Below are 26,765 nucleotides of genomic sequence, written 5' to 3' on the forward strand. Positions count from 1 at the left end.
AGCTAATGTTATAGGCCAGGTGGCACAGGGATCTTGAACTAAGGTGGTGGTGATATTGTGGACAGAAAGAGAAATGTGGATAGAATTAGCAAGACTGTTATTTGATTAGATCTGGAGAAAGAGTCAAAGATGGCTTGGAAAACTCAATGAGTAACAGAATGATGGTACAATTACTGGAAAAGGTAGTTTGGGGGGCAAGATAATAAGTCTGTTTTAGACATGCTATGAGTTGCTGGTAAATCACTTAGGTGAAAATATCCAGGAGGCAGTTCTAAAGTTCAGAAGTGATGTTTAGGCTGGAAAAGTAGATAAATGTAATGGAGGAAAAGAATCGCGCAATTTTATTCTGTTTTCTCACTTCAATTGTCTAGTTTTTTTCAATAGTTAACTGCTACAGGACATTGAATTCATCAAAACATTTGTGTACTAAACACTTAATGCTATCAGACAATTTTATAAGGCTATATGAATGATTCAGATCAAAGTCATAGAGGATGGGCAAGCATGAATGAGTTATAATTTGTGAAGATGTAAGGAATGTCCACCTCAATACGATCACAGACTCACTAAGAGTATTTAAATATACATTTGTTATAAAGTTGGGGTATTTTTGCTTTTGGAAGATGCTAATTATTACATTAAACGTTTCTTATTAATGTGTACTAAAATGTACAAACAATTGCACTAAGTGAGAAGCAAAGAAATAAAAAATGAAAATAACACTGGTTATCAAAAGTGAAATGTGACTAGACAAGCACAACCACAAACCTTGGACGACAACATCAGGTTTGACTGCTGTCGAAAATCTCCTGTTTAAGGGATCAACTTCCCCAGTGGCTAGGAATCCCTGTAGAAGAAAAGAAATGAAAAATATGGCTTATTTCATTACTACTATAAACACATTGTCTAACCAAAACCTCATCTAAAACGTCAGGTTTAGAACTAAAAATATTTGCAACCTCAAAATATGTCGTATGGAACATTTAAGGGACTTCTTCCATTGCAACAACCCATTGCAGAAACATGTCATTAGGATTCAGAGGTAAACAATTTGGTTTGTCCTTAGAATCCCTGACCTCCTTCAAAACTCAGATCAAAACCTCCCTCTCACATAAACCTCTAGATCGTCGTGGTTGTTAGGGTTTCTTCTTCCAAGACTTGCTTTCTTTTGTGCCTGCTTTAGTACGCACAGTATTTCCTCTACAGAATGAAAGCACTTTGAAGGCAGGGTCTCTGCCTCATATTTTTTGTCTTTCTCTCAAACATCTGGCAGAATGACTGACACACAGTAGGTGCTTAATGCTTGACTGCTTTAAGCAATTTAGTGCGACAGCCCTCCCACTTTTCACCACCTCACATCTCTCACTTTGCCCATTCAACAATGCTTAGCAGTATTATCATCATTTTCAGCAAACAAAGGGACTTCCCCTTTCTGGATGTTCTGCATGATTTCCCCCATCCCGCAACCACCACCATGAAGAAATCCACAGGGCAGTGCTTTTTCCATTCCAGGGCTCCCCATTTTCTTGATTCCTTACACTATGAGGCCTGGCTAATTCCCCATTTGAGTTTCAACTCCTTCCACAGTGGATCAACAGCATCTTGGTAGATGTTTGAACAAGTACTGGCTAACTGGAGGTGGCAAGGTTTACATCTGAAAAACGCTAGACTGTCTAAACAGCTAATTCCATTCTTTGTCACGCACCCCAAAATGCCAGACACAGGAGGCTTCTGGCTCGTGAACAGCTAGTCTCAAGTATAGGAAGAAGAAGTCACTTTCTAGAGGGATGCTTTTAGCGGCCCTCGTGAGCCATCCTTTGCCATTCCTTCAATATTTCTCACTGAGGCTAAAAATTCCATCATTATTGAGACATTTCTGGGGTTTAAACATTAATAACTCCAGTTTCCCTCACAACTTAAATGCCAAAAAGATCACAACTGACTGAGAGGGCACAGGAAGCTAGGAAAGTCCAGCCCTTCATTTTCAGAGAAGACTGTGCCATCATAGGGGGACGTCTTGGCTGATATATGCATTGGATTTAAGGGAGGCAGAGCTCCTCCTTCTCTCCTTCAGTCATCCAAGTCCAGTGGCGAGACAAAAGCCGGGACAAGGGGTGATGGATGGCCTGGGATACGGTGGGGGCCTTGGCGTTTGGAATGTCTGACCGCAGTGCCTGCTTCAGCCGCCTTCAGGGTCCCTGGAACAAACTGTTCTCATCTACCTGTTCCACCGGCGGACGTCTTCACATTCTTGAGGAAGACGCCTCCTTAACTCACCCGTCTGCTGAGATGATAAAGCTTCTCAGAGCCACAAATGAGAGAAGATGGAGGAGCAGCCCTGAAAAGGGCTGGGCAAGCCTTCTCACCAGGTCAGAGCCCTCCCTGAACATTCCCCACAGAGAGAAATACAAGGAGAGCTCAAAGCGGAAAGAAAAGACAGAAAAGGGGGCGATGGGGTATAGAGAAGGCAATCGCTACTCTTGTCTGAGGTCACTGTCATGCTGCCTTTTAAGGGCAGAGTACATACAAGTTTAATTCTATTTCTTATTCTGCATCATAAATACACAACTGCAGCAATATTAACAAAACTCAGAATATATTGAGTATGTGACAACCACTAACCAAGAAGTGGGTAGAGTTCATCAAACGTCTGATGGGAGAGAGAAGAGAATTAAAAGGTAGTACTACCTTTTTTGGTTTTGAATATCTGCATGTGTTTGTTTCTGTATTTGATTCTGAATAAGACTTTCTCATAGATACATCAATTTAAGATAAAATAGATTAGGATGAAAATAAGATAAAAAGATAAAAAGACACACAACCAAGTAAACAGAAAGAACCCCAAAGAGATAAAGAAAGTCCTAGAAAATGGCTGGAAAGTCTGCCACAAATTAAACAGCACTTGGGATCTCCCCACTGATAATGCCACTAGAATAGGTGAAGCAAACAGAAAGTAGTCCCTGGGGATAGAAAAAAATCAGAAGAGTAAAAGAAAAAAAGAAAGAAAAAGAAAACTGAGGTTTTAAGTTTCAGGAAGGATGCATGAGGAATTTCTTATTGATCTCCTGAGTATTTATTGCTTTTATTTCTGTCAATACCAAATAACAGCCATATTATTTGTTGACACAAAAGGGAGAAGCTAAAAGAGCCGGAGGAATCTCTCTCCAAAGGAGAATTCAAGATTTTGTGAGAGAAGGGATGAAGTGCTTTAAAGTGAAAACAATGAAGGAAAAAAACCATTAAAAGAATGTGAATAACTGCTAAAAAGTACAAATTCCTGGGAAGAAACTGGAATCTTAAGCTGCATGGATGATGGCAGGCTTGAAAAGATCTCTGGATCATGGCTTAAAAAGAATGGGATAAGGGACTCTACTAGAGATCATATGAATCTGAGAACTAGAAAACTATATCATTACTTGTTTACTTCATTTTGCATCAATTCATACATGGATCTTCTGAAATGGTGCCATTCAAAACTTCTTATAGCACAATTGTAATCCATTATATTCATATACTGCCATTCCCTAACTAATAGATATGTTAATTTTCAGTTCCATGCCACTACAAAAAGAGCTGCTTTGATTTTTTTTAACCTACAGGTTCATTTCTCCTTTCTTTTAAGTCCCTGGGGTATGGATTTGACCCCCATGGCCTAGCCTTTACCACTCTTCTGCCTTGGAGCCAATACACAGTATTGACTCCAAAACGGAAGGTGAGTGTTAAAAAAAAAAAGTTACTAAGTCTACCATGATATGGTTAATAAAAGGTATATTGTCTTCATGGTACATGAGATGTTATGTAAAATTCCCTGTGGGAAGAAGGGCCACAATATGGTACAGTGTAGAACTTTTCTCAAGATTATAGGAAGGAATACACAGTTTAATAACAACTACAGAAATGATCATTATAGAAATACATATAATTATGACAATGAAAACCACTACAGGAAGATCCAGAATGAACCTTGGGGTGCGGTTGATTGAACATTTATTTTGAATGTACACTCTTATGCCAAAGGGGACTGCCCCCTAATTGGCTTTTTTCAATGCATCCAGCAAAACATTGGTTTGCTGTCTCTCTCTCTCCTATTTCCCCTAATCTACAACTATTGTAGTTTTCCTCTTAGAGGGCAAAATTTTGTATACGCTTGCAGTTAGAATTTTTCGGGGTACAGTACGCTCATGTTTAGTGATCAATTGGGGAAACTAGTCCCCCAATCATCATCAGGGGGGATTGTGAATTTCAAAACTACTCCACCCTGTTCAGACCATTCTTTGGAGGATGGGATTTAGCTATTTCCTGATCAATGACAATGGAGATACTTGGAGTAATAGAGTCAGGTCTTGGAAACTGCAATCTCCACCCTACTCAGGTAGAGATTAGGAAGAGCTGCAGCAAAAAGCTCAAGATTTAATTATTTGAGAATATGGCCCTCAACAGACATGTGCAAAAAAGGACAGACCTTGGGGCAGTCCTAGGTCAAGCTAGAGCCACCATTGGCACTTGTGAGGCACAGGAAGTGAGGTAGGGAACAGCCTCTGGAATTCGCCCACTTCCTGTAGGCAGGGCAAGAGGCCAGTTCCTGTGAGGAGCTTGAGCAGGGAGGAGGCCCGCAGATAGCTTCTTTCAGATCGGTCATGTGAGTCAAGGACTGATTCCCTTCTCTACCTTGGCCTTCCAGGCCTAAAAACTCCCTCTGGCTCTACCAGAAGGTTGAGTGAACCTCTTTCCCTTTCCTCCTCTCTCCTTCTCTCCCGTTGTGATTAAACCACCATAAACTCCGTTCTGACTTGAGTGTTTCACTTAGGGAATTACATAGCTGATTTCCCTGGCGACCACACATTAGTATTTTAACAACCTTTAAAGGTGATTTTCACCGTAACACTCATCCAACCTAGCAATGTTACTAACTGTTGCAAAGGCTATATCAATAGTGACTTTCTGAGCTTTGATTCAAATTGCTTTTCAGCCTGCTTAGACCGAGTCACAGGTCCATCAAGAGTGCATTAATATGCTTCCAACACTAGCCATTTTCTTTCCTTTTTTTAAAAAGCAACTTCTCAGTCTGATGGATTTAATCTACATCTCTCCAATCACCGGTGATTTTCTCAAGGGGCTCCTGACAACCCGAGTTTCTTCTTGTCAAAACGTCAGGATGCCAAAATGCATCCAGTCACCAAGGAGTTCATTTTTGGTCTGGTTCGCCTTCCCTCTCTGGCCCATTGGTCTTTCTAGCGTGGCTGCTTACAGTCTCGGCCCCTCCACCCAGGACTCGTAGGGCAGCCCAGGCGGCCAGGCTTCCTTCTGATCCGGACCGTCCCCTAGCCGGAGTGACGCCTCATCTCTCTGGCATCTTCCGCTCAGGAAATGCTTCTGAGGTCCAGGACGCCCACTGTCCACGGCGGATCCCACACAGCCCAGTCACCTCCATGAGCACGGAAGGGGGCGTCCGTCAAGACGGAGCGGGGCCAGTAGGAGGCTTCTTGCCCTGGACGCCACATTCCAGGAAGGTTGGCCCATCCGGCCTCCAGGAGGGGGCCCTTGGAGTGAGCCGGTGGTGCCCTGCCTGCACGCCGGGCTCAGCCACGGCTGTTCCCCCTGCTGCTGCCCACAAGCTCCGGCAAGGGACGAGGTCTTCCCGCTGGCTGCGGCATGGAGCCTCACCTCCCCGCTCCCGAGGGTCCTCCATCCTTTCATGGCCTCGGCCCAGAGAGGAGGAGGGGAGCCACGCACCGATCCCCTGCCTGCACGCCGGGCTCAGCCACAGCTGTTCCCCCTGCTGCTGCCCACGAGCTCCGGCAAGGGACGAGGTCTGCCCGCTGGCTGCGGCATGGAGCCTCACCTCCCCGCTCCCGAGGGTCCTCCATCCTTTCATGGCCTCGGCCCAGAGAGGAGGGGAGCCACGCACCGATCTCACGCTGCTCTCGGGGGTTCTGCCTCCTTGGGCTTCCCCGTCACTTACCTCTGCCAGCAGGGAGCTGAGGATGTACAGGGACTGGCCCCACAGGTGAGGGACCTTCCCCAGGGGCACGCGGTCCACCGTGTGCGGGTTCTTGTATTCTTCGTCGACCTGAGGAGGGAATGCACAGACGTCACACGAGGGAGCCCGGGCGCCGCCGCTCTGGTGCCGGCCTCGACCCCGAGTCAGGCGCTACGGGCCGTGTGTGCCCAGAGCAGGCAGCCCCGCCATGGGAAGGTGCCCAGCAGCAAGGCCGGCTCCTGCTCCTGCAGGGTGTCTCTGTTGGGGGTAAGAGTCACCATGGCGGGGCGTCAAGGCCCCGAAGCCTCGCTGCCCCCCTTTAGAGCTAGGAGGGGCCACAGAGTGGGTGCCAGAGCCGAGCCCAGCCACAGGACCGTCTGCCACACAGTCCAAAACAGGACTCTGCAATCAGCCACAAGGTGGGGGTATTGACTAAGAAAAATGGCTGTCATCTGGAAAAGCTGAAACAGAGGAAAAGCGATGGCTATTTCAAAACTAGAAGGGCCCGCCGAGGCCAGGCAGGCACCAAAAAGGGCATCTCCTCTTTGATATCCCCCTTTCCGTCTTGGTTTGCAGCCTCCATTCATTTTGGACGCGTAGGAGCTGGTCCTTTCCTGGCACGGGCCAACGTTCACCCTCCTACAACTTCTATCCATCGCTCACCTTGCTTCCTTCTGGAGCTGCCCAAAACAAACCCAAGCCTCCCATAGGCTGGCCCTTCCGATCCTTGGAGGGCTGTGCGCTAACTCCCCCCCCCCCCCCCCCCCGGGGTCGCCCCTCCTCCAAATGACACGCGGCAGCTCTTCGGTCTCCCCACCACCTGGCTACGCCCCAGTTTATTCCATCCTTCCTTAAAGGTGAAACCCGTAACTGAAGACAATCATCGATTTTGACCGGCACAGAACACAGAGCAACGACTGTCTCCTGCGTTCTGGACCTTATTCCCCTCTCAGTGGAAACTATACTAGTCATCGTGGCTGCCAAAGGACGCTGCAGACTCGTCTCAAACGTCCAGATCACTAATGTTAAACCAGCCCCAGCCTTACCCCCTTCCTGCCTCCCTTTTCTGTTATTTAACCAATTCAGGACAATTCTTCAGTCATACCAGCCAACAGCTTTGGAACCCCCCAATAACCCCGTATTTTTTGCACCCCAAGCCCTCCGAGGAGCTAGTTGAGCAGCATCTGATGGACTACCCTTCGGGTACACGAGAGTACTAGAGCAGGGATTCCTTCTGGACACAGTTACTAAGATAGAATCTGACTCAAATTTTGTGATTCTGTAGACACAGATATCTCAGCAGTGACAACCAACATTCCATGTCTATTATTACATGAATGAGGAAAAAATCGGATCCATAGAATAACCCAATTCATGGCATAATGAGCCGCTTAATGATGGAGAGCTCTACGTGTTACAGTATGTGTTACCTCATCTCAGGACACTTCTGGTGACAGTGGGACAATACTTTCTGATATCCTTTTTTTACTTTCAGAAGGATCATTAATGAGAGATTGGAAAATGACATTCATCAAAAGGGCCTCCAGCAGAAGGCCAATCAAATAAAGTCTGTATAAATTGAATGGTACAAACTTTTTGTGGCCTGTTCAAAGCAAATCTTATATAAAATCACCTCTTTGGAAAATGTCTTTCTTGCTGAATATATACAGACATTAGTGAATAAATTAGTAAGTTAAATACTAGTGATGTTGAAGATCATGTTAGGATAGCAATACACAGAGGGGGCCACTCTGAGACTATAAGTTGCAGAGAAGCTATTGATCTGGACTGAGAATTCCATAACTAGTGCCATTTGCAATCTGTTCTTACACTAGGAATTTCCTATACCTGTGACAGTGAACCTATGGCACATGTGCCAGAGGTGGCACACATACACTTCTCTGTGGGTATACATGCCAGTGCTCCCAGTGCCCCCAAGGACCCAGGATCCATCTCTTAAAGGTTGACCATCACTGCCCTATACCAATGAAATCACAGATTTAATCCCTATTTCTTATTCCTATCTTAAAACTCAACTTGACCTCTCAAATTGGTCATAGCTTCTACAATGCTTCAGTTTTACAGATGAAGTGCCTCTTTATCATCTTTTATTTATATGGTTTGCATCATACATTTCCGCCAATACAAATATTAGTTTTGTCATATTTTTGTGAGGAAACTATTTTAAGATATTTTACATGTCTTCTAATTATCATGACATGGACACAAGTATCTCTAGCTTTTGAAATAAAAAAATTTAATTTATAAAGTCAATTTTATAGCAAGACTTTCCCCTATATTATATGCATTTTACTCAAAATCTGTGACATCAGAAAGAGCTAAGTTTTCTTAAGGAAATTTCTGGATTTGGATAATTTAGCTTCACTTAAACAGTGACTTCTATTTGCTCATTTAAGTTTAAAAATAACTTAAATTTTAAAAATAACTTGGAGAAAATGGAAAGGTCAAAGAAAAGTCCTAAGCCAGTCACAGACACATCTAGGAAGCTTAGGAACAGTTTTCCATGAACATCTTTTAAAATGTCAGACAACAGACTGTGGTATTTTCGATGAAATCTATTTGGCAGCAGCAGTAAAACTTAGGTGATTCTTGGAGGCTTTCCCAACTTTATCCTGAACATACCTGATTTTTCAAAAAAAGGTATTTGTACCAAATATCAAACAGGCCTTACTTAAGGTCACTTATCTTGAGCTAAAGTTAAAATATCTTAATTATGTGGTGAAGCCATCAAAAGTCTTAGAAATCATTTCTTCTGAGGAAAATAGTTTCCTTAGATTAAGAAAGGAAGAAGAAAATTACCAAATAGATAATTCAACAATTGATAAACATCAGAGATGGCAGGAAAAACCCAAATTCTGAAAGATCAAATGTACCTTAGCAGGAGGAATGGCATATAGCTCTGGCATCAGATGGATTCCATTCTTGCCTCTAATTAATATCCCTTCCAATGCCTCTCGGTACTCTTGGACCTAAAGGTTGATGCCCCAATGCAGAAATAAAAAAAAGAAAAGATCACCACTCAAATCGGCACTTTTCAAATTAAAATGTAAGGTGATAGAGTCAATATCATGGCAATTGCATACTGTTAATTTATGGAAGCAGCTTAATGGAAAAGGGGGATGGGAGACAGAAAGACCTGTTTTTAGAGTGAGACACCCAAGATTTCCATCCTAGTTTCCCTTCCTAAAAATCATGTGAATCTCTGTCTTTGGAATTTCCTCATCCACGGATTTTACCAAATGAGAATGAACAATGCTTTGTATTCCATATCCCACAGGGCTGCTGTGAGGATCAAGGAAGGAGGTCCATTACTCATATTCTCATGATTAGCCCTAACAAGACATTATAATTAAAATACAGGACCAAGAGGTCTGCATTGATATTCTCCTCTCAAAGGATGCTCGGAGGGATCGCTATACAAGGTCATCAGGCTGGAGGAGGGACTGAGGGCCCTTTAATGAGCAGGAAGGTCAGCCCATATCGGCCTCCTGAGGCTGTGGGGTTTAGGGCGAGTGACCCAGCACCCCATTCCCTTGTCGGAATGCCGGGAAGGGGCGTCTGCCCAGTGAGACCCGTCCATCTGGGTCCCTGCGGGCTTTTCGTGCCGACTACAGAGCATCAGTTCTAGGGAGAGGAGGACCTGTGTGCCCCTTGAAGCCTCAGGATGCCCCCTCCAGAGACAGATCTCTGGGAAGGGGCAAGGGAGAGCAACAATGAGAAATGTAAATAATATAAAGGCAAAAAGTATCATAAAATTCACCTCAAAAATACAGAATATTTTACAGCTCTCCAAATTTTTATTTTCTAAAAAGTATTTGGTGAATTCAAAATTGGATTTCAAAACCTTTAGGACCCTTCAGTTTTGGAATCAACAAGGGAGAAGTATACAGGCCAATAGAGTCACTAGGGCATAAGAATGAGAATCAAAATAGAAAAAAAAGAAATGACAAGGTGACGCTCTTTGAAAATTAAAAAAAAATGTACATTTCAGACCCACTGGCAACTCTGTAACCCACTGAATTCCTAAGCAATGATAGCATTCTTACCCCACCCAAGAACATACTGTCTGGTGGAAGCATGGAAGGAAAAAGAGGGGAACAGAAAGGGCAAAAGGCATTTGAATAAGAGACAGCAACATCACCTGGTATTCTTTTAAAAAGCACTAATACTTGTCATGCATGCAGGAAAATTATTCAAAAAGTTAACCAGTCAAGACAACTTCTTTTAGTGGAAAGAATCAAAATTTTCCATGGGAATATTTTAGAATGTTTTTTTTTTTACTTTTATTGTGATAGGTTGTGCTGAAGGGAACACTGACAACTCTGAAAGTCAAAAAAAATGTGAAGAATGAACTTTAAAATGTCATCTATAAAGAGAGTATTGCAAAGTTCTGGGTGACATTTAACATCTAGAATCAACACTGACGGATTCGGGAAAGGAGATATAACGGCGCCGGTGGTGATTTTAAAGCAATGATGGCTCTTAGGGTTGAATAGTAGATAATAAGCTCATCCAAGTATGGACTCCCAGTCATAATTCCTCTTTGATCTCTGACACTTTGCTCTCTACCTGGGAGGACTTCTGGGAGAACCAAACACGTTACCTCTTTCTGTACTAACAGTGTTTTGCTTTTAGCATGCACTTATGTTTGATGAATGAATGATTATACGTAACCACATAAGCACCAAATAAATGCTAGTTATTATTACCTGTACTGCATCCCCACTGAATACGCCATCTATTATGAAATACGTCCAGAACACTGGCCACTCACATTCTATATTTTCAAAGAGCTTGAGTTCAGCAGGATCATAGTGTAGTCTATTCGGGTCCTAGAAATGAAATACAGAGTCTTTATACATGTCCATATTTTATGACTACATTCATTCTACTAGGGACATTCAAACAAGACTGGAGACTTGCTGGGGATGTTGTTCAAGTACAGGGTGAAAAGGACAGACTCTGAAGTCCTTTCCAAATCTTAGACTGGGTATAATGGATATGTGTTTGAGGGGAAATAGAGGAAAGTCAGAGGTGAGAAAGAAAGTTGCCTTCAGAATTTAAGTCTGAATCCTAGCTCTGCTATTATTACTCAGGAGTTTGGACAAATTGTACACTATTTAGACAAAAGCTTTTTCATCAATAAAATAAGAAGGTTAGACCTGATGATGAAGAAGATTTCGATTTTCTAGCTCTCTAAGTAATATATGTGGTACTGGGGCCTTCCCCCCTTTTTGGGGGGGTAGTGAATGGAATAAGAGGCTCCAGAAGGTCTAGACCTGTGGTTTCATCAGTGTCTGGCACTCACAGTACAAAAATTCTCTCCATCAATGTAGAATGACGTAGCTTGTTCTTAACCTGAGACTCATGGACTTGGTTAAAAAAAGTTATAACTATTTCAGCATAATTGGTTTCCATTGCAATCTTAATAATTTTATTTTATGTATTTAATAATATTATTCTGAAAAGAGGTTCATTGACTTCATCAGATTATCTCCATGATAAAAAAAAAAGTTAAGGACCTTCAATCTTAGGGAACTGTCTAGGGCAGTGAGAAACTAAATGGCTTGCCCAAGTCATCTCATGTGTCAGGGGAGACCTTGAACTTTTCTGCTTCCAAAAATAGTCCTCTGTGCCACGCAGCCTCTCATATGTATTATCTATCATAACCTATCACATATATATCACAAATATGCATGTATGGATAATATATTATATCTATGTTACATATGCATAGTGTAAGGATGATATTAGAAAATAAGTGTTGTTTTATTAGTTTAGAGATAAGAAGTAAAGTGGCTGCTTGAGAAAAGAACTGGAGTTTGAAGCAGAGCTGAGAGCGTGTTAATTTCAACTGCTGACAGTTATAACCATTTTTCTATGTCAATTACACTCTGGAAATTGGCAGAGACACTCTCAGGGACTCTCTCAGGGTTGGAGGAGGGAACATCTTTGCCTCTATCTCTGTCTGAGGGAAAGATCTGAAGGAGCTCAGTGTTTTCCTTTCCCAACTTGGGAAACACTATTGAATGTCTATTGCAGTTTTATAGATTGTTTAACTCTGAGAAGACCAAAGTAAAACCCGGTCTCAGGTTCAGGACTCAGAGTCCTAACTTGATTCTTGTTGAGACTCAACCAGCTAGCCTTTGCTATTTTATAATTTGAAGGCAAAGTTAAGAAGTATATAAGGATAATAGCGGTAGTTTTTGTTTAGATAGTATAAATTTGGATTAGTCAGATCAGGGAGGATTAGTGTAGCCTGTGAAACACAGGAGAAGCACTTCCTTGTGGAACCTGAGAGTTTATTTGGGTGGATTTAGAATCCCTTAGAATTAGAAATCCTTTATTTATCCTTATATATTTCAATAACCATTTTATGTTTATAAGTCTCTTTAGTGTCCTTGTGCCTGGCCCTGAAGGGAAGTTCACATTTGAGCTTTACATTTCATGTAATGAAAATGCTATTATCATGAAAATATAGATACTCGATATTTTGTATAGTACTTAATAGGTAAGTAGGTAAGAAATGAATATGCCTTCTGACAAATATCTTATCATTTCCACCAGTGCTGGAATGAAAAAGTTCATTTTTTAAAAATACTAGTAAAATTGGCAAAATAGCGGAAAGAGACAGCTTGTTCAGCATTTAGGGCACTGGACTTGGAGTCAGGAAATCCTTCCACCTCAGACACTCACTAGCTGTGTGATGTTGGACAAGTTACATAATCTCTCTGTACCTGTACCTGTTTCCTCATGCATAAAATGACATCCTGGACTCAACAAGCTCTAAGATCCTTTCTAGCTCTAAATCTGTGATTATCTAGTTTACTTTCCTTAACCCCCCCCCCCACTCCAAAGAAAAGGGAAAAATTTTTTTTCCTGCTACATTGTCTATGTTTTTTTACAAGATAGTTCTCAACCCCCAGCTTGCTCTTTGTTTAGTCTTCATTTTCTAGTGAATAACCCCACACCTGTTAACTCCAAAAACAACAGAGTTCTCAACACATTTCAGCCAGATAAATAAACTAGCACAAAATAACAGTGAGGTGGATTCAAATCCTTAAATATGTCTTGTCAAATGCTTTTGAAATACAACCTCTCTTGGGGTTTTATAGCCATCTCGAAGGAATCGGCAACATCCATAACGTCCCTGGTGGAGTAAAGAAGAGGAGAAATAAATAACAATGCACCATTTTGTAAGGAAAAGCCAAACTTGGAATCATTATAAAGCCTAATCTTTGTCCTCAAGAAGATATGATGCATATGTCTCATTGGATCTTCTGAATTCATTATAGTTTGTGACTTTGATGAGAGTTATGAGGTTCTTCAAAGTTGTTTTTCTTGCATATTGTATTTATTGATGGTTGTTAAATCTGTACCGAAACATTTTAATTTAAAAGAAATAACAAAACTTTCTTTTGCAGTAGGGAAGTTGCTGACTATGAGTGTAGATTGTTATATAAACCATCAGATTTGGTGTGTTGGGTTTGTTTAATTGTCTTTATTAAAATGTTTATACATTAACATTTTTAGTATAACATTTCATCATGACCTAGTAACCATTACTGATTCCTAGTATTAGATTCTTACTATAAGATTCCCTCAGCCTTGATACTTGCATCTCTTCACTACCCTCTGTGCCTCTGATTAGAGGCCAAAGGCATGAACTTCGAAACTTCATTCAAAGAAGTACAGATCAGAAATCTCATTCCCTATTTGGCTCCACTGCTTTGAGCTTTCTTTAACTTCAGCATGCCCTGACTGTCACTTTACCCTGTTTTCTTTTTATGTGTCACCTCCTCCAATGAGATTATAAGTTCTTTAAAGATAGGGACTATCTTTTTTTTTTTATATTTCTATCCCCTGTGCTTAGCACAGTGCCTGGCACACAGCAGGTGTTTAATAAATGTTTAATAACTAATGTAAGGTTTATTGGGTAGTGAAGTTATAGCCAGAAATGATTTTGAGATAATAAAAGGTATTATTAAAACTTTTAAAACAAATAAAATGTATCCTTGTCAGCAAGATATTTTAAGTTTCCTGGACCCAAATTTATTTGTCTTATTAATTTTCTTCCATGTCAGCTTCCTTCTACCTACCTTTATGTGACTACACCATGATGACAGATGTTTCAAGTGCCTTCACTTACTTTTTATATGTCATAACAGCAAAGTAAATACAGGCTTGGTCAATACTTGTGAAGCACTTTCCAGTGGATAAATAACCTTCTCCTCCAATTTACCAAACCATATATTAATTTACACTAATGTTTAGCATCTGAATATACTCTTTTCTGGCTGAGATATGAAGATTCTAAGTACTTGTGGCCCTATAAGAATCAAAAAGTATTTTTCAGAGAGGCAAAGTAAGATGGCCAAAAGCCAGATTTCAGTTTAGGAGCCTCATTTTTGCAAACTTAACTCAGCTACTATTTATTCATGCCCACATGCAGTAGGCACTTGGAAACATGCTTGAGATAAGGCTTGGGCCACTGTCTAGTTGAGCTAGCAGTTTAGGATGGGAAAGTGACACAATATATAAATAACTATGGTAAGTAATAATTGATAGATTCACGAGGAGTACAAAGTGCTTTGTGAGGACCTGGGAGCAGATTGTTACTGAATGCTTTTGAGAAGGGCTCAGGAAAGGCCTTGCTAAGGATGTGACCCTTTATGAGATCACCATCTTTTTTATTAATTCCCTTATTAACTCTCCCCAAGGATTTGTCCTGGGCTCTTTATACTTTCAGCTTTGCTGAGATGATTTGTTCAGAAGATTTGGTTAAGTCTGTGTAGATGATTCACAAATCTATATCTATTCAGTCCTAATCTCTTCTGATATTTAGTCCTTTATCAGCAACTACATGTTCTTCCTATATATCCTCCAGGCACCTCACACTCAATATAACCAAAATGAAACTCATTTCCCCCCAACTTCTTTATTTTTGTTCATGTAGGACTCTAAATAGAGCTGTCTTTGGGACTTCCTTTTCCTCATCTCTTGTTTTCTATTCACTTAATAAGCTTTACCAGTTCCACCTCAATAACAGCACTCACATCATTCCCCTTCTCTAGTCATACAACTACCAGTGCAGTTGAGGTCCTCATCACCTATCAGCATCCTAATTTAATTGAAAGCTTCCCGTTTCTTAACTCTCTAATCCATCTGATGCAAAACTACCTAGATTTCCTTCCCAAGGGAGAGCTCTGACTATGTCCCTACTGACTGCTCAATGTCTCTAGGATAAAATACAAACTCCTTGGCCGGATAGTTCATGCCATTCCCAATCTAGTTCTTTCTTACTCTTCCAGACTTATTTCACTTTATTCAACTTTGGCCATCCCATGTTCTGGATGAATTGGCTATTGACTATTTCCTAAACCTGACATTCAACTTAACAAAAATGAAGCAAGTCCCAGTCAGGTTGTGTCCTATAAACCTATGATGGATAAAAACAACGGTATTTTGTGAGTATTTGGCTCCAATATTTGGCAGTATTCTCAGACTGGTGCCATGCTGGGTAATAACCGCCCACTACTATACTTCACCTCAAACGTAGTTGCCAGTGTTCCAATGGTGAGGAAACATTCTACTTTCCACACAGCCAAGACAAGAAAAAACAAAATAAAAACCAGCACTTGAGAGTGAAAGGCAAAAAAGGCTCAATATGACACGACATTTTTCAGTTCATGGTGGAACACAGAAAGGCATACACTTAACAAAATCTTACCTGGAGTTTGGCAATGATTTCATTTTTGGTCTCATTCACAATGTTCACATCTTCCACCGCAAATGCAGGGTAAGAAATAATGGAAAGAAGTCCAGCATCAATCTCTTTAGATGTGGATGCCCTCGGCAGCATTGACAACAGAATTGACTACATGAAAAGTAACCCAAAACATAGTTTTACCCAAAGGTATAAATGGTGATATCCATAAATGAATACAAACTAGACTCATAAATTAGGGTAGAGCAGAAAGCACACTAGACCGGAGGTCAGGAGACCTGGGTTTGACTCTTGCTTCTATCATTAACTAGCTTGTATTTTTATTGTTGTTCGGACATTTCAGTCCCGTCTGATTCTCTGTGACCCTATTTGGAGTTTTCTTGGCAGAGATACTCAAGCCGTCTGCAATTTTCTTCTCGAGCTCATTTTACAGGTAAGGAAACTGAGACAGATTTAAGTTACTTGCCCTAAGTCACACAGCTAGGAAGTGTCTGAGGCCAGATTTGAATTCAGGAAATGCATTTTCCTGACTTTCAGGCTTGGCCCTCTCTCCATTGTGCCAATGTGTAACTTGTATACAAGTATGCAATGCCCCTTTGTATACAATTTGTACGTTGTATACAATGGCCCTTGTCTAACTGGACAAATCATTTCACCTCTTTGGAACTGAGTTTTCTCATTAATCAAATGAAAAGGTTAGACTAAATGACCCCTCAGATCTTTTCAGTTTTAAATGTTCTGTCAGTATTTGCTTACTAGATTTCAGGGTGGTTAACTAGAATATTATTAATAACTCTAATAATAATAATAACTAGCCATTTAATAAGCACTTTAAATTTGCAAAGTGATTTACACTTGTTATCTTGCTTCATAAAAGCACCCATTTGAAAGACACTAGATTTGGAGTCAAAGAACTAAGTTAAATTATAGGAGGGAGGGCCAATTCCTAGCTCTGCTACTTACTACACGTTTCTCTTTGCCTCAGTTTCCCCAGAGGAAGTAAGACTAGATGACCTTTGAAGTGTGTTCTAGATCTCAGTCTGGGATCTTATATCCAGACACATTATCAGATAGTTCATAAACTTTCACCAGTACTTGGGGTAGGTATACTTAGAGAAGTTGGAAGAAGCTGAAAGAGACTAATGGTCATGCTAACCATCCTTCTAATTCCCTTCTTCCTGATAACCTCTCCACAGACCCTGATGGAAAATACAGGGAAGGGACCACAGGGCTCCCGTGGGTACTTGTTTTACTGTATGTAACTGTCTGGGCTGCTTCCTGGTGAGGAAAACAGGCAGTAGAGATCAGAGAAGAATATATCTCTGATGTTAATGTGCTGGAATCTGAAGAGTGTGTGGAGCATGTTCAGTTGGACAAATCCCCTGAGAAACTACTTGAAACAAGATCCAAATGCAGGAGGCTCTACTAGGGCTCGAGAGCTGACTAGAAATAACAGGTCACTCACATTACCGAAATCATTATGAAATAAGCCTGAGCCACAGAATTGGCTTGATTTATTCAGCTTGAAATCAAAAGAAAATGTTGGGGCTGCAAGAAGTTTGGGAGGCAGCATTATAACCAAAAGATCTGACCACTGCCCCAAAGGATCAATTGCCATTTGAGAATTACTTGAAGGAAATTAGGGCAACTAGTCCAGAGGAGACATAGGAGATGGTCACCTAGAATTCACTCCTTTCCCACTTTGGCCTCATAGACTCTCTTTCTTCCTTTGAGAACCATCTTTGACATGAGCCAGATTTTCCTTCTTCCTGCCTTCCTTCTAACCATTATTTCCAATTCTATGACAGAAAAATGGCAAGGGCTAGGCAACTGGAGTTAAGTGACTTGTCCAAGGTCACATAGCTAGGAAGTGCCTGAGGTCACTTTTGAACCCAGGTCCTCCTGACTCCAGGCCTTCCGCTTGCCCCCAAGAAGACTTTCTTGATACAATTCTCCCCCAACTGCACCCCACCCCCAGACTCCAAGTTCTAGTGTACTCCCTATCTTGTATTTAATAAGATTTATATTTCAATGTATTCTGTATATACTTCTATAGGTACTTGTCTATCCTGTTAGAATGTAGCCTCTTGGCAAAAGGGATTATCTGATGCTTCCTCTGGGTACTTCCAGCACTAACAATGTCTGGCCCAAAGTAGAAATTCAAATAATTGCTGCTTTCTTGACTGTCTTCAAGAAGGTGAAGTGTTATCATGAGGAAAAGGAATTACATTTGTTCTCCTGAGCACCAAGAAGATGGAGGTAGGAACAATGTGTAGAAACATCAAAAAGGCAACTTTAATTTTGATGTTGAGGAAAAAAAGAAAAACAAACAAACAAGCCCCAAACCTGCTGACGATGAGAGGAACTCTCAGTTCTAAAATATTTAGAGCAGCTCTTTTTGTGGTGGCCAAGAAATGGAAACTGAAGGGACGTCCATCATTTTGGGAATGGTGAACAAGCTGTGGCACGTGACTGTAAGGGAATAATACTACACTTCTAAAGAAGTGAGGAATGGGATGATTTTAGATGAAGGGAGGAGAGGCCCTGATCACTCATAAGGGAGGGTCTTTGGCAGCATCACAGGAGCGCTGCCCCAGGAATCACAGGCATGCCTCCTGCCAGCTTGCTGTTCAGACACAGGGAACCCTGGGCGAGAGGCTGTCAGGCTCAGGGGGAGGGCACTTTTCAGAGAAGCTGGATCTATTATCTGTAACATCCCAAGAATAGTCTGCTTATATAGGCTACCCCTCTCTCCTTCATTCTTCCAACACACCCCGATTTATCATTTTTATGTATGAAAAAAGGAGATAAACTCATTCAACATAACTTAAGAAGCGAAGAGGAACAGAATGAGAGAATATCTGTTCATTCTTTTAAAGTCATAAAATGTTATACAGATTTAAGGTATTCTCAAGTATTCTCTTTACGTAATCCTAGCCCTTGGGGTTTTCTTGGCAAAGATACATGAATGGTTTGTCATTTACTTCTCCAGCTTATTTTATATATGAGCAAACTGAAGCAAACAGGCTTAAGTGACTTGCCCAGGGTCACACAATTATGTCTCTGGTCAAATTTGAGTTTAGGAAGATGAATTCTACTGTCTATAGGTCACATACTCATCTGTGCCACCTAGCTGTCCTTGGGGCAATTTGGTTATTTCTTGCTGGGAATCAGTTATAACCCCTTAGTTTCATTCGGAGAAACTGTTACCAAGTAATCTCCCACCTAGCTGTCCTTTCTCCCATAATTCACCCCAGGCACTGTTATTCCCTACACCCTCCTCTACTTTAGAAAAGTTTATCCCAAGGCAAGTCTTACTTAATTGACTTTCCTTAGATAGACATATTCTTTCCTCTTCTAAGCAGCCCTTTCTTTGACCCCATATACTACTCTTCTCTCCTTTCTCTATTTGTCTTGCTGTGGGTCACACAGTCCTCTCCCCTCCCCTTCTCTGACGTCACATGATGGTAAGACGAGTTGATGGCAAGAAGCACAGGAGTTTTTAAAAAGCCACCACACCAACAAGAGCTGAGATGTTAGGGGAGAGAGACCAGGTAACACGTGGACCTCGTCCTTGTCACAAGAACATGACACCCTGCAGCAGGAGGAGTCCTCAGGCACCACATGAAGGATGGGCTACTTCACCACAACATATTCCAAATGCTCCTACAGTACTACCTTACCTGGCAATGCTCCACCTCATCAGGAAGGACATGGATCACCGACTTCCTTCCTCCATGGGCTCCAAATAGATCTAATTCGTCGATTGCTTCCAGGGCTGCCTATAAGCATAGGTCTGTGGGTTATTTCCCCCCCTACTTCAGGCAATAATACATTCTACAAATACATTTTTATTCCAGGGAAAATTGAGCAAATATTCAAAATCCTACTTGATATTTCTATAAATGTTTGTTATCTTTCTTTTCACAAAACAATGTTTTATTATACTTTGCTATCTATAATATAAGAAAAGAGAAATTGAATTTTTTAAAAGAAAACTGTCTATAATACCTGAATTATCTACAAGTTTGCATATATTCCAATTCATATATATTCTTTTTCATTTCTCATAATTTATCTTTGAAGGAATATTTCTGCCACAAGACTTTCTGGGGAGGGAGGAGAAGGCACATTTTTTTTTAATCAACTGAGGCTTTTGTTTGTTTTAAGTTATGACTTCTAAGTCCACATTTTATAAAAAAAAAATTAAAATGTCCTGCCATTTAATGTAGCAAAAAATTGAATTAAGAATGCCAGAGGAGAAAACCAGACTTGAGACCTACAGACTAAGAAGCATATTTAAATCGTTAGTTTTCTATAACGAGGACAAAAAGAACCTGCCATTAATGTCATCTCAGACTTCTTAGGAGGCCAAACACAAGAAAGTGGAAAGAACACTGTTCTACAATTCAAAAGATCAAAGTTCCAATCCTTGTTCTCATACTTATTTGATCCATGACCTTCGGCATGTAAACTAACTTCCTTAGTCTGTGTAAATGGCCCTGGACATGAAATAAGATTTGGATTTAAACGTGATTCCAATATTTATCAATAATATGGCAGAGTGGAAAGAACAATGAACTTGCTATTCTCAGGATCTCTGCTCCCTCTGGATCAATGATGCTATTAGACTAATTGGGACAATAAGGGAGTCAATTCCCATCTCTGAGTCTCAGGTACTTCAAGTGTAACAGTAATAGTACTTGTATGTTCATCCCAACAGGACTGCTATGAGGCCAGCCCTTCCTAAATCTGAAAGCTCAATCATGGTCATATCTAAAAGTTGGGGACAATTTTATTGTTTCACTTCCATTACAACTTTTTTTAAAGGATGAATGAGGGGAAGCTCGTGAGATTGTCTCTAAGCCATAGGATTTAGAGGTTGCAGGGATAAAGTCAACTCTAGGGTCCAAAGCACCACTTTACAGATTAATACACATCCAGATAGAGTAACAGAGTTAAAGCAAGAAGGAAATTTAGAAACCAAGTCCAATGTCCTCATTTTCCAGGTGATGAAACTGAGACACAGAGACGGTAAGTGACCTGCCCAGTCTTACACAGGCAATATGGAGAACTAATGCAATTTGAACTCAGATGTTCCAATTCCAAAGCCAATAACTTTTCCATGTATCCCACTGCTCTTTGAAAACTATAGAGAGACATAAAGATGTAAAGCATAATTTTTATAAAATGGTTGCCAGAACCAATTCACACAATAGTAAATTAATATTGCAAAGAATAAGGGCCAATGTTGTGTACCATAGATACTTCCTACTATTCCCAAAGCAGATCCCTCATTATTTAGTCTTGAGAAAGTTACATGGATATTTGCCATTTAAAATACTTTAAAAATATATTATCAGAACTCATAGTAAAGTGAACTGAAGCAAAACAAGAGGGTGGGAGCAAAACAAAGGAAAAGAATAAACAGAAACCATCTCACTTTGGCCATTCCTACAGAGCTTGCATTCAGTTCAGGAATGCCCTGGTTGGTCTTATCTCCCCGTTCCCACATTCCATAATCCTATAGAGAGAGGGAAAAAAAAGACAGCACTTTAAAGCATAGGAGGAATCGTCAAGTAAAAAGTAAAAGATTATTTGTTCATGTTATTATAATTATAGCAAAATATTAATAATTCCTTCTATGGTGACCACATACCAAAAGACTTTTACATGTTCATAGTATATTCCTCTTCAAAAAGTATATTTCATTCAAGTTCTGTACAAAACTAAAAGCAAATCTTGTATGAATGATAAATGAATAAAGAAAAACAACTCAAGTTCCTTCTCTGATTGTTATGTGAATGGTTAAACATCAACAAACATGATAAGATTCAGTACTAGAAAAATAAAACTACCAAAGGATTTTTTTTACATAATTAAAAATATAACAATATCTGCAGGAACAAAAGATCAAGTATGTCAGGGGAAACAATGATTAAAATGTAAAAGGGTCCTACCAGTACTCAATTTCAAAAATAATACTCAAAGCAGTAGTTTTTGATATTAGATAAAGAAACCAATTTAGGTTCATAGAAAATTGAAGCAAATAAACTATAGCACAGAATTCAATAAACCCAAGAAGGTCAACTACTGCGAAAAGGACTCACTGTATGACAAAGGCTACTAGGAAAGCTGGTGAGCGATGGGCTCAAAGTTAGATTTAGATGAACACATCATATGAAATACCACAATAATTCCCAAATAAGATATATGGCCTAGATATAACAGGTCATATCATAAACAAACTAAAGGCACATATAAAAAGAAAATTTTTACACCTATGGGGAAAAGAGAAAAAGAATGCTACCATCTAAGTGGAAATTGATGAGTTAAAACTGTATTCAATTTGACAAGTATTATTAAGTGCCCATTATGTGCCAGGCACACTTTGAGGAATTGGGAAGACAAAAAGTCAAAACAGTCCCTCTCCCCTTGATTCATTATCCTAATTTGTACTGGTGACCAGAACTATCATGAAAGATAAAATAAGATTCTAAAAGGGAATTAGATTGGCATTTGTCTGCCATTCCCTAATTATGTGGCCATCACAATTGGAGATACCCACAGAAATCAAAAGCAGGGGTAGGGACTGCAAAAGGACTTTTGCTCATACAGAGGCTCTGTTGTGTGACCCTGGGCAAGTCACTTCATTTTGCTTCCTTATCTATAAAATAAAGGAGGAATAAATTTCTTTGATAAAAGTCTGACATACAAGAGCTACTGTCCAGAAAACAAATAGTCAAATGAAAAAAATATAACTATCCTAAAAACATAAAAAAGATATTCAAAGTCAATAATAATAACTGTATAAATTAAACAACTCTAAGGTTCTACCTTATACTCATGAAATTGGCAAAAATGAAAAACAAGATGGCAGTTGTTGGAAAGGCTGCTGGAAGATAGGTGCTAATACACTGTGAAATGTCCAACCAAATTGCTAGAGAGCAATTTGTCATAAGACTCAAAAAAGACAGTAGACTGTACATACTTTTAACCCCAAAATACCACTCCTAGGCAAAAATCTCAACAGGTCAAAGACATAAGGAAAGAACCCATTACACCACTGAGAATGGAAACACGTGATGGATTCAGAGAAACTTGAGGAGAGGAGTATGAATTGATACAGAGTTAAAAAGCACAACCCAAAGGATAACTGACATGACAATCACAATATTGTAAAAGGGAACTTTTAAAGTCTTCAAAATTCTTTTCAAAGCAGTATCTGACTAATCATGAATTTAATAGACTGATGACAAAGCATGTCTCATATCACTTGGAAGACATGATTGACTCTAGTAAAGAGAATGAGGCACACTTTACAGACAGTGAATTTGTTGATTTTTTTTTACTTGACTGTAATTCTATGTTACAAAGAAGGACTTTATTAGGGAGGAAGAGTTAATGGATATTTATGAATATACAAAAGAGGAAAAATCAACAAAACTCTAAAAATATGAAGAAACAAAAAGGAATATAGATGACCCAAGTGAGACAATCTTGTTATTATTTTGATAAATTCAATATAACTTTTTAAAAACTGTATATTAGAAGCTCACAACTTCATGTAGGATCTTTTTTTTCCATAACCCATTTCTTTTTCCATTTTTCCATTGTGTTTATTGGTGATTGAGTGCATAATAAAAGAAAAAAGTAAAATGAGAGAGTTGGGCTTGAAGTCCTTCAATGTACTTACTTACTTGCCCCAATATCTGTAACTCTATGAACTTTATACAAAGCATAGGATATTTTTCTTCCTATTTCTTCTCTGAAAACTATATATAGAAAATTCTGCCATGAAGCAGAACCCAGTTATATAACTTATGCTTTATTAACAAAGTTAAATTTGTCCATACTATTGGAGTAACTGAAAAGCCCACCAAGGTTTATACTTACAGCGACTTTGTATGCAGCCTCAATATAGAAAACAAGATTCTGTATGAAGGCCACCTCGTCAAGGGTAAAAATAATTCGCAAGCCTAGTGAAAGAAAATAAACACTGAGGGTACTATGAAAAGAAAGGTATGTGACAACTAAAATTCAATTCAACCCATATTTACCAAGTATCTACCATGTGTAAGCTACTGTTCTAACTGCTGGGGACACAGGGAGAGCAATAACAAAATAGTCCCTTATTTCAAGGATCTTACATTTTCCAGTAGGGGACAGGAAACATGTATAAAGATAGATATAATGCAAGGAAATTTGAGTGGATATTCATTAATGACTGGGACCAAAAGAGAAGGATTCACAGAAAAAGAAGCAATTGAGTGAAACCTTAAATGATAACAAAAATGCTGAAAAGAAGAGAGAAGAGGTGGCAGGCATAGGTGACAACTTATGGCTATGCAGAGAGGTGGAAGAAAGAATGTTGAGTCCCTAATTCTAGTTTACCTGGAATACAGAGTATGGAGAAAGGAAAAAATGTGAGGAAAAAAAGAAAAGAAAAAAGGCTGGTAAAGATTTAAGTTTTAGTTTTCTCAGTAAACACAAGGAGAGATTTTCTGTGCGAGATGGGTAGAGATGGAGTGGGACAGGTGGCTTGTTGAAAAGAAAAGCATTTGAACTAATACATGAAGTCAATCTGCAAAAAAATTACATTTAGAAGGAGGACCCAAATGAAATCAGATAACATAAACTTGATACAATTTTGTGACTTCCTAGGGTATGTTTATAAACACTAGAGTAGAAGCAGAGAAAACAGATAGCAAAAGTGGTCCAGGGTTGAGAATTAAATAGATGTGAATGGCCAAAAAAAGATGAAGGAATAAGGGAGTCAAGGATAGAAACTAATAATATATCATTACCTGGCCAACTATAAAATGAAGATTTACAAATGGAAATATGGGCTCAGAACAGAGGTAACAGATTGCAAGAACAGAGAGAAATCTAATGAATGGACATCGCAGAAAGGATGAAGGATAAATTTAGGAAGAATGAGGCAGAAAAGAGATGGAAAAGAGATGAAGAAAACCCATCATTTATGCCACTTAGACCTGGAAGGTTCCTTTTCGTGCTTGGCAGAGAGTAGATACTTAATAAATGCCTATCAGTTAATTTTACCCTAATTTTCATTTCTCTTGGGCTATATAAAATATACGGAAGGTTCTTGAAAACCATTTAACTTGTTTAATATTTCATAAACATCTAATTCCTTTTGATTTAAAATATCTTTCAGGCAATGTGGTACAGTAAGTAGAGCAAACCCTGTCTTATATCTTATATCTTATATTATCTTATATCTAGTATAATTTACTAAACTGGTTAGAATATACAGAAAACATACTAAATCAACTAACACAAATTAGTGTTAAATTGACATTTGTTTTGAAGGTATTTGCTAAGGAATTCGCAAATATAATATTCAGTGATATAGTCAAAAACTAAGTAGAAACTGGTATATTAAAATTCCAACAATTAAAGTACATGTTCTTTTGTTGTCAAACACAGGTCTATTTTGCTACAGTTTTTAAAATTAAAGCCAATGCTAGAGACATTAAATGATAACATATATGACATTTTCTTGTTTATCATAGCAACGAATAGGGCTAACACATTTGTGCTGGCACCTATTTTCAAAGCATAAATTCTTAAATTAATGAATGTTCACTCTTGCTGGAGAGTGGGGTAGAATTTTGGGGGGAAGAATGTTTATAAAAAAGAAAAACAAAACAAAACAAAACAAATTTTCACTCTCTGGTGGAGTCAAGATGGTGGCATACAGGCAGCAAAAGTTCAGACCTCTGAAAACCCTTCCTCACTGATTAAAAATTAAATTCTCCTAGGGGACTGAAAACAAAATCTAACAACAGGACAGACAGGACAGCTAAGAAACCCTCCAGCTGGACTCAACTTAAAAGGTACACCCCCCCCAAAGCCTGAATTCGAGAACACGGGTTTAAGGTGAAGGAAGAAAGAAGGTCCCAGGACCCCTCCCCCACCCACAATACTGAGCCTCCAGCAGTGCCTGGAATCTTTGGGCAGGCAAGGACACTAGTCTGGAGTCAGTACCTTGTGTGCAAAGCTGTACCAGGCTCAGGGCTCCAAATATGGGCAGCTGGGAGGCAGCTTGAGGAGAAGCACAGAGGATGCAACCTAGTCGCAGGAACAGAGACACTCCATATTGCCCCCCCCCTTCTGAGGTTTTGGCCTCAGGGCACATCTGGCTCTGCAAATTCAACTCAGCTGGGCTTACTCTCATCAAGCCTTCTGAGGGCAGCAAAGCTCAAGCTCTAAAACCCTGACCCCACAGACTGCTCTGAGTGCCTTACTAAGCTCCAAGGGTGAAGACTGACAGAAAAGCCAAAATCCACAGATCCAGCACACAATGAGAAGAACAAGAGTGCAAGCAACTACATGGGGAAAAGAAGGGGCAAATATGAGCAAACAACAGGAAAAGAAAAAAAAATTATAATTAACAGTTTCTATACAGGTAATGAACAAAGAGCAAATGTAACAGAGTTGGATCAAGAAACATCAAGCAAAAACAGAAACTCCAGCAAATTGGACAGAGGCTTTGGAAGAACTCAAAATACAATTCTAAACACAATTAAGGGAGGCTGAAGACAACTGGGAAAAAAAGTTAAGTCATCTGGAAATAGAGGCACTTGAACTAAAATGAGAGAATAGTGTCTTGAAAGCCAAAATTAATCAGCTTGAAAATGAGGCAAAGGAGATTAAAGATGAGGCAAAGAAGATGAAAGATGAAGCAAAGAAGATAAAAAATGACCTCCAAGGAAAATCAGACCAGAAGGAGAAGGATGACCAAAAAGCCAGGGATGAAATTCAGTCTTTAAAAACCAGAATACAACAATTACAAACAAGCGACCTACAAGACAGCAATTGTTTTAGACACTATAATACAAAACCAAAAGAATGAAAAAATTGAGGAAAATATGGAACATCTCATTCACAAAACAGAAGATCTAGAAAATTGTTCCAGGAGAGACAACTTAAGAATCTACCAGAAGACCATGACAAAGGAAAAAGGAAATTATCCAAGAAAACTGCCTTGACATTCTAGAACAAGAGGGAACA

General features: G+C 39.7%; 1 protein-coding gene across 5 annotated transcripts in view; it reads right to left on the reverse strand.

Annotated features, from left to right (window-relative positions):
• The window catches only part of PHKA2 (phosphorylase kinase regulatory subunit alpha 2), a 99,472-nt gene that overhangs the window by 50,699 nt on the left and 22,008 nt on the right, over nt 1–26,765 (reverse strand). For all 5 annotated transcript variants that reach the window (XM_001364096.4, XM_007500820.3, XM_056808692.1 and 2 more), the window contains exons 5-13: nt 23,625–23,707; nt 21,172–21,252; nt 19,412–19,510; nt 15,732–15,878; nt 13,098–13,151; nt 10,711–10,833; nt 8,875–8,970; nt 5,963–6,070; nt 769–847 (exon numbers count right to left, since the gene is read on the reverse strand). In XM_001364096.4, the coding sequence (XP_001364133.1) occupies nt 769–847; nt 5,963–6,070; nt 8,875–8,970; nt 10,711–10,833; nt 13,098–13,151; nt 15,732–15,878; nt 19,412–19,510; nt 21,172–21,252; nt 23,625–23,707 (870 nt within the window). The remainder of the gene's footprint in view (nt 1–768; nt 848–5,962; nt 6,071–8,874; nt 8,971–10,710; nt 10,834–13,097; nt 13,152–15,731; nt 15,879–19,411; nt 19,511–21,171; nt 21,253–23,624; nt 23,708–26,765) is intronic.

Source organism: Monodelphis domestica, chromosome 8 (genome assembly GCF_027887165.1).
Source record: "Monodelphis domestica isolate mMonDom1 chromosome 8, mMonDom1.pri, whole genome shotgun sequence".
In the NCBI taxonomy this organism is placed as follows: domain Eukaryota; kingdom Metazoa; phylum Chordata; class Mammalia; order Didelphimorphia; family Didelphidae; genus Monodelphis; species Monodelphis domestica.